Genomic DNA, 16,551 nt, shown 5'->3' with positions numbered 1-16,551 from the left:
ATCTTATATATCCACTGACAGTTCAGCATGCTGGTTCCTCGTTAACCCTTAGACACACATGCACATCTTATATATCCACTGACAGTTCAGCATGCAGTTTCCTCTTTAACCCTCATATACACATGCACATCTTATATATACACTGACAGTTCAGCATGCAGTTTCCTCTTTAACCCTCAGACCCACATGCACATCTTATATATCCACTGACAGTTCAGCATGCAGTTTCCTCTTTAACCCTCACACAGACATGCACATCTTATATATCCACTGACAGTTCAGCATGCTGGTTCCTCGTTAACCCTCAGATACACTTGCATGTCATATATATCCACACGAAATGCACGAGAAAATGAATAACCCGAGAAGCATTCATTCGTTCTGAATTTACAGCACACCATGTGTCCATAAACATGTAACCGTGTGTCTAAAAGGCAAGGTTTGTTTCTATGCATAAAATTTAGTCTTCTGTCTTAGTAGTCAAACAGAATTTAAATGGGAATAATTGTTTGAATACTACATGTTATATTTTGTAAGAGTTGGGAAGGAAACAGACCCTAGCTTTACCTCCTCCTAATACAATAATAAGCATGCTTATGTCTCTCCGAGCGTTAGGTCTCTCAGCTACAATATCAGGTCATAATGAGTTGCTTTGAGTCACCTCGACCGACATGAAAGCTAACATATCACGTGTCAGAAAGGCCACACTCAGCCCGTCTATTTTCAGCTGGGGGATTCCCATGTAGTTTCCTGGGATTACACTTTCGGTATGACTAGAGCATTAAAATAGGCTACTTCCCGTGTAGCTGCATGTACGTTGCAGAATGAACGGGTGACATAGTGAAAGCCCTATCTACTTGATATCCTAGTAGGTTTGTGAGTATGCTTAGAAGTATAAAAGTATTTTCAGTGTGAAACTTTCCATCATCTAAACTCTGATGTGAAACGTCTGATCATTCTGAAAGTGATAATACCATTACATCATCCACTGTACGTCCACCACCAGACAGCAGTACGTGGCCCATACGGCTTCATGAGAGAGAGGCAACTAGCCACACAAGAAAGGCAGCGCACCCTCACAATGGAGTCTTCTGATGAAGAATTTATAATCGATATACCGCCAGAACCATCTGCTAACAGTAGTAACGACAGGAAACAAGAACATGGTGACACTGACGATAGTAAAGGAAATCAGAAAATGGGACGCCTTATTTTCCGAGAGACAGTGGGCGCTGATGTTAAAATGATTACAGAAAACTGTGACGTGGTGGATATCAACACAGACCAGGATGCTTTGAACATGTTGACAGCAGGAGACAACATTACAGGTCAGAGTCTCACCATGAATGGTGTGTTGTTGTCGTTATTGAGAAGATTATTATACTTTTGTTATGGCTCAACTGTTACCAACATCCTGCAGGAACACACTTTCCCCCCTCTCTATTATAGCGGTTCTGTACCTATATCAATACGTTCAAATCATTCTAATTCAGCATACAATTGATTTCAACCCTCTCTATGAAAACGTCTTGGAATAAAAATTCAAACACACATATTTGCAGCTAAAATTGATCTCAGCATCATAGCACCTTACCGACTTCTGTCTTCGCCACCCTGACTTGCACAAGTCGATCTTACCCTCATCAAACTCAACATGTCAGAAACAAATCCTTTAGCGTTCCAGCATTACATCCATAGATCCATTTTCACAGACGGATCCAAGGATGATGGCCAAGTTGTCACTGCTACAGTCATTGGATTCAAGAATGGCTCCTCCAGAATTTCAGTCAACAGTTTCATTTTCACAGCTTAGACTAAAGCTACGTTCCAGGCCTTGTCTTATATTAAACAACAGAACCACTGCAAAACCTTCATTACAGATTTATCTTTTCTTGCCACCGAACACTTCAAAATGTTAGTTCAGGTCACACTATCATCATAAACAGTTTAGAACTTTACAACGATATTTCTACGGGCTAATGTGACATCGTCCTCTGCTAGTTGTCGGGTCACGTCGGCAAAAACAGCCCTTGGCAAGCCCGTATCCCCACTGTTGATCCCGAACAGTAACTTCAAACCCACTTTCAAAAGGCATAGTCGGGATCTTATGCAAAAAGGTGGGACATCTAAGCAGGAAGAAATAAGCTTCACGAATTGCAGTCAACAATTCGGTATACCTACTTTGGTTGTCAGTCAAGTTGTGATAATGTAAGTTTACGACGATTGTCGGTTTACCCATGACTGCCTCCTAAAAACTGATGGAGGTGGACTCCTTATGTGTATCACTCGCGATGAAGCGTTCGCCATCAAAATATTTTGCTTGACTGTGTAACTTGTCAATTGCAAGGAGAGGCGGTAAATCAGAAAGTCCTGTTTTCCCGAGTCAGCGGACATATAATTGTTAGCTACCTGAGGGAAATCGATCTGTACCATGAATTGTAACTACTAGTATGTTATGTGAATGGCAGATTGTTTGTTTTTAAATTTGTTGCTTCCTGTTTGTAAGTGATTATAATGTAATGAACATATATGTTTCTTTGTTTTTTTGAAAAACACACACAAAAAAACCCCAACAAAACACACAAAAAAAAACCCCCAAACATTACAAAAAGCAAAAAACCCAAACAAACAAACACAACTCCCCCCTCAGAAAAAAAAAAAAATAAACCCAACAAAAAACAAACAAAGAAAAATAACTCTTTTTGGACTTTGTATTTTAAAAGTGTATGACTTCAGGCTTGACCTCGTCAATGTATGGCTTGAGTATTGCTGATGTGCCGTAGCACCCAACTCAACTCTTAATGTGTAATCCCATTCCGCCATTCCGACCTAATATTTGTTTTAGCATTTTGTGTTTGATCAATATCGCAGTTTGTTTGACAATGTGAAGTTTAGCATGTGATGACTTCATGTCCATGAGTAACTGAAACTAATAGAGCACCCAAATATAAACAGGCTTATCATTATAATAAAAAGGAGTAGTGTCAGTGAACATTCATATAAACTTTACATTCACAACTTTATTAAACACATCCTGTGTATTTGTAATGACAGGTTAGCGGCAGGTACATAAAACTTCTCGTGGGGACCTCGATGGAAAACATGAGATTTTCTGACCAGTATGATATTTGGACTCAAAATTATTGGAATCCATGTTCGTTTTATGATTATAATTGCTCATGATAAATGGCCAGTCTACCTCATTTCTCGTATAAAGTAGCTTCCATTTGGATCCCTTTCATGCATATGACGACCAACCATGTCCTAGATATATTCCAAAGGGTTAAGATTTGGTCTCACTCAATCGTGAGATATGTCAGGAGGTGCTCAAATGTTTCTTTATATAATATATGTATTTTGTTTGTGCGTGCGTAATTCATTTCCGTCTGATGATGATCAACAAGACAGATATGTCAGTTAAATGCTGCTTCTCATTACAGATGCTCTTACGGTTGCCGCATTGTCATGGTCTTGTCTCACAAACAGGCCACGTTCCTTTTGCCAAGTGCACGTTTATGCGGAATCGAAAGCTATGAATACGGACATTATCCTCGGCTTAATTTCGAACAATTACAAGCGGCTGCGCGAACTAACAGAAAAGATTCACTCAAACTACCGAGCAAGAGTAACATACGTACAGGATAACCCGTTTGGCTTTGGGCTAGCTCATGAGAGTACTGTAAGCTTGGATGAAATTGGGAGTGTGATTGAAGACTTGGAACGAGATGTCCAAATTGTCTTGTCTGCATGTGCCAACAGAGACATTTCACTGGAACTAAGTTTGGACCTCAGTGATTCATCTGAGCCAACTTATGATGAACGCAATACTGAGGCAGACGATACTCCAGTATCTACACAGCCAACGAACCAAACCCGTTCTGGTGGTGACTCTGTTCTGGCAAACACTGCTGACAACGTTGATGAAACTGGGTATGTTGTGTACTTGTTGCCACGGCTTGTTAAACACGTAAAAGCGTTATGCCCGTTTATCTGTTATACTACTAGGTTGATCACGCACGATGTTCAATGTCAGCATATAAACCCATTGGTTATTTCATCCGTTAACATTTGATGTTTAAGGTGCGCTGGTGAAGCTGGAAACCGGAGTACAGTGGTCGATTCACTGGACGACAGTGGTAACCCTTGACATTTTAAAATTAAATTTCTAATGCACGAAATAGATTTGAATATGAATTTAAATTTAAGTATGTGTTCCATACAATGCAAAATTGGGTCGTCCCCGTTCCAAGACACTCATGAAGGTTCGGGGTAGAATAGGCCTTCAGCAACCCATGCTTGCCATAAAGGCGACTATGCTTGTCGTAAGAGGTGACTAACGGGACCGGCTGGTCAGGCTCGGTTGACACGTGTTATAGGTTTCCAATTGTGCAGATCGATGCTCCTGCTGTTGATCACTAAAATATCTGGTTCAGCCTCGATTATTTACAGACCAACGCCACATAGCTGGAACATTTCCGAGTGCGGCGTAAAACTAAACTCACTCACCCCCATGCTAAGTTTCACATGCCGACATCTTCAGTGAAAGATGCCACTACGATGTCACTAAACCTGTCTTGCTTACACATGACTGATCTATGAGTATTGCAGACACTGAAACAGAGAGGAAGTTTGAGGATATTGAAGAAAATCTGAAGACCCAAAGAAGTGTCATTGAGGCGAAGTTTGAAGAACAGCGGGCCCAGAACGAGGAGATTAACAGCACGCTGAAAACGCTCATGTCCTTTGTGCAACAGAAAATAAGCACAAAACAGCCCCAGGAAGGTGCCACTGAGTCCCCACATCCGTCTGGGTCGCATGATTTAGACACTGACAGCGACACTCATCCGACATCTACCTCTGAGGGAGGTCAGGCTATAGGAAAGGAGGACGTTGTCGTAATGAGTCAAACAAATTATTCTGTAAGCCAAATGAAGGTACGCAAAAGTCAAGTGGAACCAGAGCTTGATATATCGGAACAGTCGGGACAAAATCAGAAACAACATGAGGATACTGACCAAGAAAACTTTGCCCATCAACAAGTGGTACCAGAAAATCCGTTAAGTGATAATCGTTTGAAGTTGGATGACAAACTGTCGAAGAATGGAGTTGGACATCCTCTGTCTGAGGTGTCACGACAGGAAGGTCCATGGAATCCTGAAGAAAATGTATATGATGTCCTTTTCAACAGAGCAACACCCCTGTCAACTTTGGGGAAACCGGAGAAACAACAGGAAACGTCATCCAATACCGATGCAAAACAGTGAGATGTTAAGACATTTAGTCTTACTAATGATGAATGTATCTGGAAATAACATACTTTTTGTTGCATGAATATTCTAACCAATACCACAATGACATAATATGTGGTTATACATTAAACTACGTTTTCTTAACCATTTACATTTATCTTAAGACCTCTTCATTTTACCTTAGAGAAGAGATGCTCGGCTCAAGTCAAGGCGCAGCAGGTGGTTACAGACTCGACCCAAAGTTAATAGTTGCGACGCAAGGCAGGGACCTCTTGCCACTTTGCGAGAATAAAGCTTCAGGGTAGGTTAATTCCTCTAATGCATGGGATATATTGCTCTGATAAATTATTCTGTCAGTGAAAAATAATAGAATAACCAAACTTGTGTACATGTCAGTTTTCACAGGGATGTGCACTCTTTTATTATAGAAACAGCAGGCCACAACCACAACCACAACCACAACCACAACCACAACCACAACCACAACACCGTCCATCTCAGGTTCCAAGACATCAAAGACGTAAGAAAATTTCATGTACCTTCCACTAGGTGAGTGAGTAAACTGAGGCTTATGCTGCACTCAGCAATTCCTCCTCTAGGTTTCACTACTAGCGAATTTTGAATATCAGAACATGCGAGGGATGACAAATTGACACATCGAAAGTAACGTAATACTTCTTTTTGCTAATTACAGAACAAGCACAACACTTCTTAAAGATACATGGAGTACACGGCTCATCCCCAGAAGTACAACGGTTGATACAAACGGTTGAACTGGCAATGATCGACGGTACGGCCGTGTAAATGAATATACACTGTCAACTGACACTGGAATTTGTGTCATAAAGCTGTCGTCAATTTATTGTTTCATTTATGTAAAAGTAAATATTAAAGTATTTCTTTATATCTTTTAAAGTGGATTTATCGGTCGTTAAATGTTTGCAGACCAAGGGCGTGTAATTCCTACTGCATACACTTTCCCTTGTATATTCCCACAGAGATCCCGATGCCTCCAAAGACCAAAGCCCTCGACACGATCCTTTGTCTGGACACTTCAAGCAGTATGGGGCAGAAAGGACTAACAGAAATGAAGGACATTGCTTTTGCATTTATTGACGGTATGTAGACTCTGCCTAGTGTCGGTGCGATACATATGTGCGACCACCTAACAGAACTGCTGGTTCAAATGATAACTAAATACCATGTATTGTTTCAGCCTTGGATGATATTGCAGCGAAGCACGAAATCGAGGAGAATATCGCTGTTGTGACATTCGGAGGACGTTCAAAAATCGAACACCATTTGAGCAATGACTATACCAGTATCAGAGACAAAATTGGTAAGATATACACGTTAACGTTGAAATCATTACTGAGTGCTAACAGGAACAACTGTTAAATGTCTGTTAGAATTGTCGTACACCAACAAAGTAGAGATGCCTTCAAATATTTCTGTCCTAGATAAACTTCAACTTGGCGGTCGATCACCACTATTTGAAGCACTTATGGTCTGCCTCTGTGCCATCAATGGACGAGGTAAGTATGTTAAAAATACTTACACGATTTGTATACACTGTGTTTGTGTATATCTAAAGTGTCACAGTCATCTGATTGATGTATGTGTGTTAAGGCACGGTAAGTCTAAAGCTCGCCTAATTGTGCGTAGATCATCTGATCAGCTAGTGTCCAAATCATCAGGTTAGTGTGTAGGTGTGATGCTGTTACCACGTGACTAGTTTATAGATGTAACATATCACGTGACTAGTTTATATGTGTAACAGTATTACGTGACTAGTATATAGATGTAGACATTCTGTCATCAGATAAGATCTTTGGTGTTGCACAATGAACATGCCTTATGTATTCCTGAGTCCGCGATTTTTAGGGGGTGCATTGAGCATCTCTGGTGTCCATCGACTTCAGCCCCGTGTCATCATAATCACAGACGGGAAGGCCTCCGATGAATCAGAGGATTGTACAGGCGATGTGGACAACGTCGATGACAACGTAAGGGAGTGAGTGAGTGAGTTTAGTTTTACGCCACACTCAGCACTATTCCAGCTATATGGCGGCGGTCTGTAAATAATCGAGCCTGGACCAGACAATCCAGTGATCAACAACATGAGCATCGATCTACGTAATTCGGAACCGATGACATGTGTCAACCAAGTCAGCGAGCCTGACCACCCGATCCCGTTAGTCGCCTCTTACGACAAGCATGGTCGCCTTTTATGGCAAGCATGAGTTGCCGAAGACCTATTCTACCCCGGGACCTTCACGGGTAGACAACGTAAGGGAGTCCGTTGCGGCACTAAAGAACCCCTTGGGGGAGCCACGCCGCAAGGAGTAGGAGGGTCGCCGAGGTGAGCGTGGAAGCTTGGGGCGTAAGCCTGAGTGGAGCCGCCTCGGGTGCAGATCTTGGTGGTAGTAGCAAATAGTGCTGCACGTAGTATAATTGTATAATTTCGCTGTGTTCTCATTTGCCAAGACAGAACTGATAATCTTTGATAATCTCTTTATAAGGTCAAGCTGCGCATCATTCAGCTGATGCAAGAATTTACGGCAAAGAAGAATCAAACAACGTTTCCTAAACCTTTGGTGTGGATTCCGGTAGGAAATGCAAATACGGTACGTTTCTTCCCTCCTGTCAAGTCAGCATTGACGATGTTTGGATCTCTTGTGTTTTATTCATAGTCACATACGTAATCCCCAGACGCCATAAAAATATTTGACAAACAAACACTCTAGGAACACCCTAATGTTTTATAGTCATATATAAACTGAAGCAAAGAGAGGTCATTTATACCCTTAAGTAAAAGCAACTTTTGTATGCTATATGAGAGCTCTAAACAACATTTTAGAACATGCAGTGAAACAACGGATTTAGTATACGTTGTGTTTGAGTCAAATGAAACATTGTCAAAAGCAGCGAAGAACAAAGGTGCTGAAATACTCGAGCACCATGTTTGATTTCAACGCCCAACCACAACAGCCTGTTGCATGAGGAAGACTTCCAATGCAGCCTGTGGCTACGTTTTATTTAGAAGAAGCTACTCAGAGCATTGAAGCATCACAATTCCATCACTTTACTTCATGTTCTAACATGCTTTTTAAAGTGTTAGCACATATAATGTTGCATTTAGCTTAGGGTATCAATGACATCACTTCGTTTAACAGATTTCAATGAGGCCGGGGCTGTACCATTTATAAAGATATATGACTATAAAATTTTAGGGTGTTACCATGTATTTTAAGTGTAGTATATTTCACGTTTATAAAAAAACCGTGTGTAAATTCCATCCCACATCTACCGGGTAACAACTGTAATGATCATAGCGAGGTCAGGCTTCATCGTGTATATGATGACGTCATTTCAGTCATTCCTAAAGTCGCTGGCAGATATGGGCAAGGGACATTACATGGTGGGCGGTCTCTCAGTTATACCGAAACTGAGTCAGTACCAGAGAATACAGGTAACAGGATCCACAGTTCCATTTTCCTCGGCCTTTAATGGAAGGTTACGAAATAGACTTTTCTCATGTTTACTCATACCCGATTTAAGCATATTTTAATAAAAATATAAGTATTAGGGACATGTTATCCTACTTGTAATAACCACTAACTATATGCATGCTTTTAAGTATCATACAATTTAGGAAGTTATAGAGAGAAAGCGTAAAGGTCAAAGAGAGAAAAGTGTGAAGGACACAACTGATGTCACTACTTAAAACGTTTTGACTGATAAATAAACGTTTGTACACATTTGAAAACATATTCAGTCTGATGAATAGTCATACTTGTACTCAAGGAGTTAAGGAATGCATTTACGCAACATCATCCTGAGATACTGTATCTATATGGGTAAATTTTGAACTGACATGCCTAAGTTCACTCAAACTGTGCACCCACATTAATATCATGGCAATATATACTTACTACTGTCTATACACGTATGGTAATATGCCTGCGTCTTCATCGGTTTGTTTTGCTTGATTGTTCAGGAAACTGTGGGCAAGGTGTTCGTATGTCTCCAAAGACAGCTTGGTCCTGAGTCAGGAGACATTCGTCAGGACATTGAGACAATTATGGGTGCACTGGCTGGGGACATGGAGGAGGAGTACAAGGTATGTGAGGCTCTCACAATTAGTCGGTTAGTTCTATTCCCAACTAAATTTCATTCTGAAAACCTTCAATAGCCTTAAGTCTCAGGCCCAACAGCTTCCACAGCATTGTTAAAATGTTGGAATAATGTACCCCAAGAAGATATTCTGTCTTCCTCACGGATCAAACGTTTTACTTTGTAGACCGAGGTTATTGAGAGTGTCATGGCTAAGCTTGAAGGTAAAGAAGGATATGGGAACGAAGACCAGGGCGCTGATGGGTTTGACAATATATCTGAAGTGGATAGCCTTCCTCCCTTAGGGACTAGGGTGACCAGGGGTCCGGACTGGAACTGGGGGAACCAAGACACAGAAGGCCCGGGCACAATCATCAACCATAATGAAGGGGGAGGACGATATGGGGGAGAACAACGTAATTATCATTAGTATTTGTAAGTGAAAATAATATTGTGAAACCGACGTAATTTTGTTGTGAAACGGCAATTTAACCTTGTATTTACAAAAGGGACATTAATTCATGAACAATGATTCCAACATGGCCATGTCCCAGCCAGGGTGAAATATGGTTTTCGACCCTCAAACATTTGTCTTTTGTATAATAAGCAAAGTGATGTTTCTGTTTAGATTTACTGTATGTCCAGTGGGATAATGGGACTTTCAACCAGTATCGGTATGGCTTGGACGGCCAATACGACGTGTGGCCAGCTCCTGATCAACCCAGACTAGTTGCATCGGACATGCTTATTGAAGTGGGCTGTGAGGTCACGAGAGGTAAGTGTGAAATGACTGGCGTTGTTTGTGTATTTCAAATGACCGTCTTAATTGTCCTAGTGTTTAATATTACTGTGAAATGTTGAAACTAATCACTCTTTCTGCAGGGCCTGATTGGAAGGACGACTACGGCTGCCAGGATGGAGGACCTGGATGTGTTGGTGTCGTCATCAGAAAGAATGACCAAGGGATGGTAAAGGTAAGATGAAATGGCTACGGAATCTCTGTCAGAGCGACTTCCTTCTCTCGGTAGACTAAAACCAACATAACAACCTCCATTGTATCTCACCAGGTTCGCTGGAAACAGACCTGTTACATAGGCGCATATCGATATGGTGCTGACGGAAAACTGGATCTCAGTTTAAGGTACTGTTCTTCTAGCTACTTCCTGTACTACGCAAAATACACAACATAATATAATGTATATTCCACTGTATCAGGGAAACATTGGAATCATGGTGCTCTGTAGTGGACAATTATAAATAATAACAAACATACGTTACTGTGAAGGAACTACATATTTTCTCGTAAGTAAAACTGCGTTTAAAACGGATATTTTTCCAGAGACCCGGGTGACATACTGACTGAACTTACAAGATCATATCAGGGGAAGCTCCCTACCAACATCGAGGAAGACACACAAGGTTAAGTGATGTCAAAGTTTGAGTGATCACAATATGTCCACCATGTCAGTCATATGGTTTAGAATATCTTTATCAATATATCCCATTATTACACACTCATATTGTCAGAAGCACAAGTCAGACGGCCTACTGTGCAGCGATGAAACATGATCAGTATCTGATGCAGAGGTTGTCTATATCTAAACCTTCTGCTATCTTACAGTCAAGGTGCAGAATAAGGGTACGTGGGTGTGGTACTGGAAGGACGAAAGAAAACAGTGGCAGAAATATACAGAAGATCAGCAGAGAAAGCTTGAAGACCAGTATCAAAAACGGAGTAATGGGTCGTGCCTTATACAGAGGAGTGATAAAAGGTAAAGTCCAATTTTGTCCTTGACGTATCTGTGATTGGTTTCATTCCCCACTCCAGGTTTAGACATACATAAAGTATCCTATTTGATACTGATGTCAGCTCACTTAAATGAGACCGATCAGTCAAGATTGATTGAAATCAAAGATGGGACTGGTTCCATCTGACTGACATTCGCTTGACTGCAAATGCCGTGTGACATTCACACATACGTATAGATCCACACACGTATAAGAATAAATCACACACACTTGTACACAAACACATGCACAAAATTATAAATACATGCTTGCATACACTAATACACACACGCATGTGCAACGGATAAGCGTACAAATTGTGTTGATGATGATTGTGATAATTTTTGTCAGTTGTATGTCCATGAGCGCAATGACATTGCTCTCCACTAGACTTTCCACAGAGACTATGAGACTGCTGTATATGTAATGGTGTTTACAGTTACAGAGTACTCTTCAAGGACATGTTTGAGAAGGATTTAAGTAATGAATCCAGAAGAGAAGTGAAGAGAACATGTAAGTGGTATTTCTGTTGATCGCTGAATGTATTTCCGAACAAAATCCAAATTAAATCCTGGTTGACTTTTAATTTTTGTCTTACATTCATTTGCAGGTGCTGACGAGAAGTGATTCTACCCTGCTGTATGAATTACATGTGAGGCTCTGAGGCAGTGTTGTCTTTATGATCAGGCAGCTACCTCAGGATTACTGTCTGCCAGCAGTCGGTTATCACAGAACAATGCGTCTTATTTACCTACAAGAGACTTTGTCTGTTTTGTAAAATTTGCATATTTGTTCTGAATATTTGCGTGGAATGTCAAATTTAGTCTAAGATATTCTCTTTTCGAAATATAATTAAAGCTTTCTCACGTTACGGTATTATTATTTCCTACTTTCTACTCTTAGTACATTAGTGCCTCTCTACTTGCCGAACATAGCCTATTTCACAATTTAATTAATAGCGTGAATGATGGGAACTTGTTTACTTGGCTTCCAAGTCAGATATGTGGAGGAAGAGCCTAAGGTCTGCTAGTTGGAACATCACACTCAGTGTCAACGTCAATGTCTATAGTTACAAGGGTACATGTCTACATCGCTCAAAAGATATTTATCCATAATCATGTGTCTATAATGGTGTAGGTGTGTACGTGGATGTAGTTGACGTTGACATACATTCAATACATTTGAGATGAGATACAGATGAGATTTGGCAACTCGATTCACAAGTACATGAAACATAAAAGAAAAAAAAAACCCAAACTCTCAAAATGTTTCCTTCACTATTACAATACAATCCTCCCATTTGTAAGATTATGTACATGAGAAGAATATAATACACACTAGGGAATACATCGAATTAACCCAAATAAACCATTGCAGGACTATCTTGACAAGTATATTTACGTAACATTAGTAATGTATCTTAAACGCAAATTATGGGAGGAAGATCAAGAAATCCACCCGAGCAAAGATTCTTTTAGCATACGCCTTTGTAATCTTCGTAGACTCGGTTTAAAGGAATTTGATAATACCGAGGTGAAATTTGTGTCATATGGCGTCAACTGACAGTCATACTACATTTCCACGTCATAACCTTTGCACTAAACAAGACACATGAACACACGAATATATAACTAAGATATTGTTGAGACAAGATGGTGTATTAGATGTTTTGAAGAAAGCATGTTTTGCCTAAATATGTACCATTTACATTCTATCATTTCTAGCAGGTATCAAGGATTCAGTGACTCTGGAAGGGAAGACATATTCTATGATTCTTGAAGCAAGATACTTTAATACTTCAAGATACAATCAAGATACTTTGAACACTTCAAGCAAAAAGGCCATTTCAGGTCAGATGAATGTGACGTTATAATACAGAATAAATGCAATGTTCCAGATTATTGTTAATGATGTTGCTGGTATGCTATATTTGTTTGTTACTAAATAAACATTTTTGTATACATTATTCTTGGTTTGTTTCTTTCTCCATCAAATAATAGTCTTGATTTGGAGAATAGTAGTGAAGTGCATGCTGTCAGTGAAATGGCAACCATGATTATTCATCTATTGATCCACGAAGTATATATTATTACAACAATCTAGTTGTGGATGGCGTGAATACACCATGTTTTTTCTAGCGTGGTCAAAGGCAACATATGTTATTTTCAGTTATACCATATTTTGTTATGTGTTCACTGAATGAAAAGAGGCCTGTGTAGTATCTAACATCTTTATCCGTATGCTATTTCTGGGATATATACAAACAGTGAGCAATATTTTAAACGAGAAGAAAACGTCCATTTTACATGGCCAGAACAACTGCCTTGTAAAGCACACCCCAGTTCCCACGATAACCTCCATTTTGTTTAGAAACATGTCGATATTGTGTTGTTTAAAAGTCGTAGCCTTTATGTGTTGACATCAGATTCGATCGTCTCAGTTCGATATATCAACCCCACTTTTCATGCTGGTGGCAAGGCCTCTGTGAATAACTTCTTGAGGAATAGCTCCATACAATATGCAATTGAAAATTCATCCACAATCCACTTGTGCCGCAAATTAAACACAGCCGACATAGTAGTCTGTAACCATGGACACAGGTTTACATTTATCGGAAAGGTTTTCACTGGCAGGAGATTGATCGACTGACGTGTGACTACTTTCGGACCTTGATTAGTCATTGCGGTTTCTAGCTTAACCCAGCTGAAGAAAGCATAGAGTGAATAGTTCAGTGTTCGCCACATAGATGTGTTATTGCATAGTCTACATTGGCGTTTTGACGTACCTTATTCCCATTAGTTGTGTATTGCAGTATCCACATTCAAATATAAGCCGATACTGACATAGCACATATTTTCGTTTGTTTGACTGTGTACAATATTCATATGTATACACGTGTCTGTTTATAGGTTGCACTGCTCAAGTATTCTATTCAGATAAACAAAGAACCATTTAAGTGTAATTGAAAGACATCACTGTCAAACTGTATTTCAGTCACTACAACAATACCTTTCGAAATGTAGTTTGTATACAGGGCTCATACGGTTTTGTCCGTCAAGTCGTGAATCCAACCAGTTTTATTGTGCTGACAAAGGGGAACTTGTATCTAGCAGGTGTAGGTTGTCCCTCTTTTCGTCTCAGTGGACTGGTGGTCTAAAAATGCACATGCAAAACACAACAGCAAACGCAATAGTGGTAGTGGTGAAGCTGGGCATAAACATTGATTGAAATAATACATGTATCTTAAACAACAAGAACTGTGTGTATGTGTATACTGGCTGCTTTTGATTGTTTTGGAGAGAACAAAGATATTTACCCCCAACACACCGACTGGTAGACTAACATCTAATATATGAAATGAACATATTTTACAGAAACATTGCTCATAGATAATGATGATTATTTAGACTTGCTACTTACTCTAGACGTGCATGGGCTTTAATGGATTTCATTGTCTCAGGCCTCTCCCTCTCCCTCTCCCTCCCCTTCTCTCTCTCTCTCTCTCTCTCTCTCTCTCTCTCTCACACACACACACACACACACTTACGGCCAACTATACACAGTAGTAGTTGTGGAATTAGTTCTTTCAGTCACGGGTGTTGATCACGCAAAGGTTCCGTGACAGTTGTAGTAGTAATTGTGGTGGTGGTGGTAGTACTAGTAGTGGTGATAGTGGTAGTCATATTAGTTGCAGCTGCAGTCATCAGTCGACTACGGTAGCTGTAGTGGTGTTATTGGTTATAGTTGGAGCTGCAGTCATCAGTCGACTACGGTAGCTGTAGTAGTGTTATTGGTTATAGTTGCAGCTGCAGTCATCAGTCGACTACGGTAGCTGTAGTAGTGTTATTGGTTATAGTTGCAGCTGCAGTCATCAGTCGACTACGGTAGCTGTAGTAGTGTTATTGGTTATAGTTGCAGCTGCAGTCATCAGTCGACTACGGTAGCTGTAGTAGTGTTATTGGTTATAGTTGCAGCTGCAGTCATCAGTCGACTACGGTAGCTGTAGTACTGTTATTGGTTATAGTTGCAGCTCCAGTCATCAAATGGACGAAGCATCAAATGACGCCATTCTAAAACTTCTTGCAACTATCTACAAGTATTCCACTCCTGTCAATGCATTTTAAATTCACTTTAACTTGAAGAAATATATTTTGTATCGAGCGTTACCCAAGCGGGAAGTAGTATCGTTTTCCAGTTGGTTATTTCCAGTTACACGTCAGGATGCTGTATGGGAGAATTCTATGTCCTGATTCACCCGAGGTGACGCTGGAAAGTGGCCGATATCGTGATCAATACCAACATCATCGGTGACATATTGAGGTGAGGGTTGTCTAAATTTGTTGTTCAAACTGAAAGTAGTTGCAAGCAGATGGTTAGTGCTCTGTTTACTAATATTTGTTATGATTTCATTGATATATTTGATATATTACACTGTCGATCTACAACGATCTACATTTAGTAAGGACATCAAGCGTCCGATCTAAACAAACACTAATCGCCCGCTGTCCCCCAAAATATATATTTGTCATTTCGTATCTTGTGATATTTAACTAGAAGTTGTTTTGAGAGAGAGAGAGAGAGAGAGAGAGTGAGAGAGAGAGTGAGAGAGAGAGAGAGAGAGAGAGAGAGAGAGAGAGAGAGAGAGAGAGAGAGAGAGAGAGAGCTCAATGCATTTAGAGTCATGGCCCTTCAACCGAGTAAACACTCACATGACGATTTGTTATTTGTTTCCTTGTACAGCTGTTATAACACTGCATTGTCTCTTGTTGGTTTACCTATGGTTATAACAATCGTCGCTAACTTGCATGTACATGTAAGTAGTTCGAGGTTAGACTAGGACGATATCAGATGGTAAATGGGGTTTAAGAATGAAATACCTTAAATCCGACATAGTAAAACAGTCCTTGTTCCTTGTTTTGTTCATTTAATGCCGGACACCAGGCACGGTAACTGGCGAAACGCCATCTTTAGCGTCTTTAAGCCTGATATGAGCCACTTTCCTTCAGTCCATTTACCAAATATGTATGACGTATGAACTAGACCCCGAATATATCAGGTCCTCAGCAATTTATGCTTTTCACGGCAATCGATAGAATAGGTAGAATTCTGTGGTGACAAGGTTGATAAATACCATTGTCTTTGACAGCAGAGACGTTGGTGATAATAGTCTTGATTATTAGTATTTACACGATACACATTTGTACATGAATTGAAATGATATATTTGTTTCATATTTCTATGATTTACACGATCGTCGGGAGGACAGGAAATAGTGCTGCTTCCTGATCCATACAGGATCCAGGGACATTCTTAATGCTATGACCATATCTCACATGCCTGATAACTGGTGACTGGATGTAATTTTGTTTTTACATCGCTAGGTATATCTACAATCAAA

At 40.1% G+C, this 16,551-nt stretch overlaps 1 protein-coding gene across 2 annotated transcripts; it reads left to right on the top strand.

Moving 5' to 3' along the window:
• The first annotated feature begins 780 nt into the window (after positions 1 to 780).
• Positions 781 to 13,116, top strand: LOC137278208 (uncharacterized). 2 transcript variants are annotated; one of them, XM_067810416.1, is made up of 22 exons: positions 781 to 1,328; positions 3,441 to 3,930; positions 4,081 to 4,136; positions 4,609 to 5,260; positions 5,434 to 5,550; positions 5,678 to 5,769; positions 5,944 to 6,039; positions 6,248 to 6,367; positions 6,466 to 6,588; positions 6,710 to 6,784; positions 7,134 to 7,255; positions 7,772 to 7,876; positions 8,626 to 8,721; positions 9,250 to 9,372; positions 9,553 to 9,781; positions 9,994 to 10,140; positions 10,248 to 10,339; positions 10,433 to 10,506; positions 10,705 to 10,784; positions 10,987 to 11,137; positions 11,593 to 11,666; positions 11,764 to 13,116. In XM_067810416.1, the coding sequence occupies exons 1-22, from the start codon at positions 1,034 to 1,036 to the stop codon at positions 11,778 to 11,780; spliced, it is 3,426 nt and encodes a 1,141-aa protein (XP_067666517.1). In that variant the 5' UTR covers positions 781 to 1,033; the 3' UTR covers positions 11,781 to 13,116. The 2 variants fall into 2 exon arrangements, 1 of the variants encoding a protein (XP_067666517.1); XR_010956650.1 differs by having other exon boundaries at positions 838 to 1,328; positions 9,553 to 9,800; positions 11,764 to 12,404.
• The last annotated feature ends 3,435 nt before the right edge of the window (positions 13,117 to 16,551 follow it).

Source organism: Haliotis asinina, chromosome 3 (genome assembly GCF_037392515.1).
Source record: "Haliotis asinina isolate JCU_RB_2024 chromosome 3, JCU_Hal_asi_v2, whole genome shotgun sequence".
Classification (NCBI taxonomy): Eukaryota; Metazoa; Mollusca; class Gastropoda; order Lepetellida; family Haliotidae; genus Haliotis; species Haliotis asinina.
Note: the sequence above shows the minus strand (reverse complement) of the source record. Positions and strands in the feature narration are given on the sequence as shown.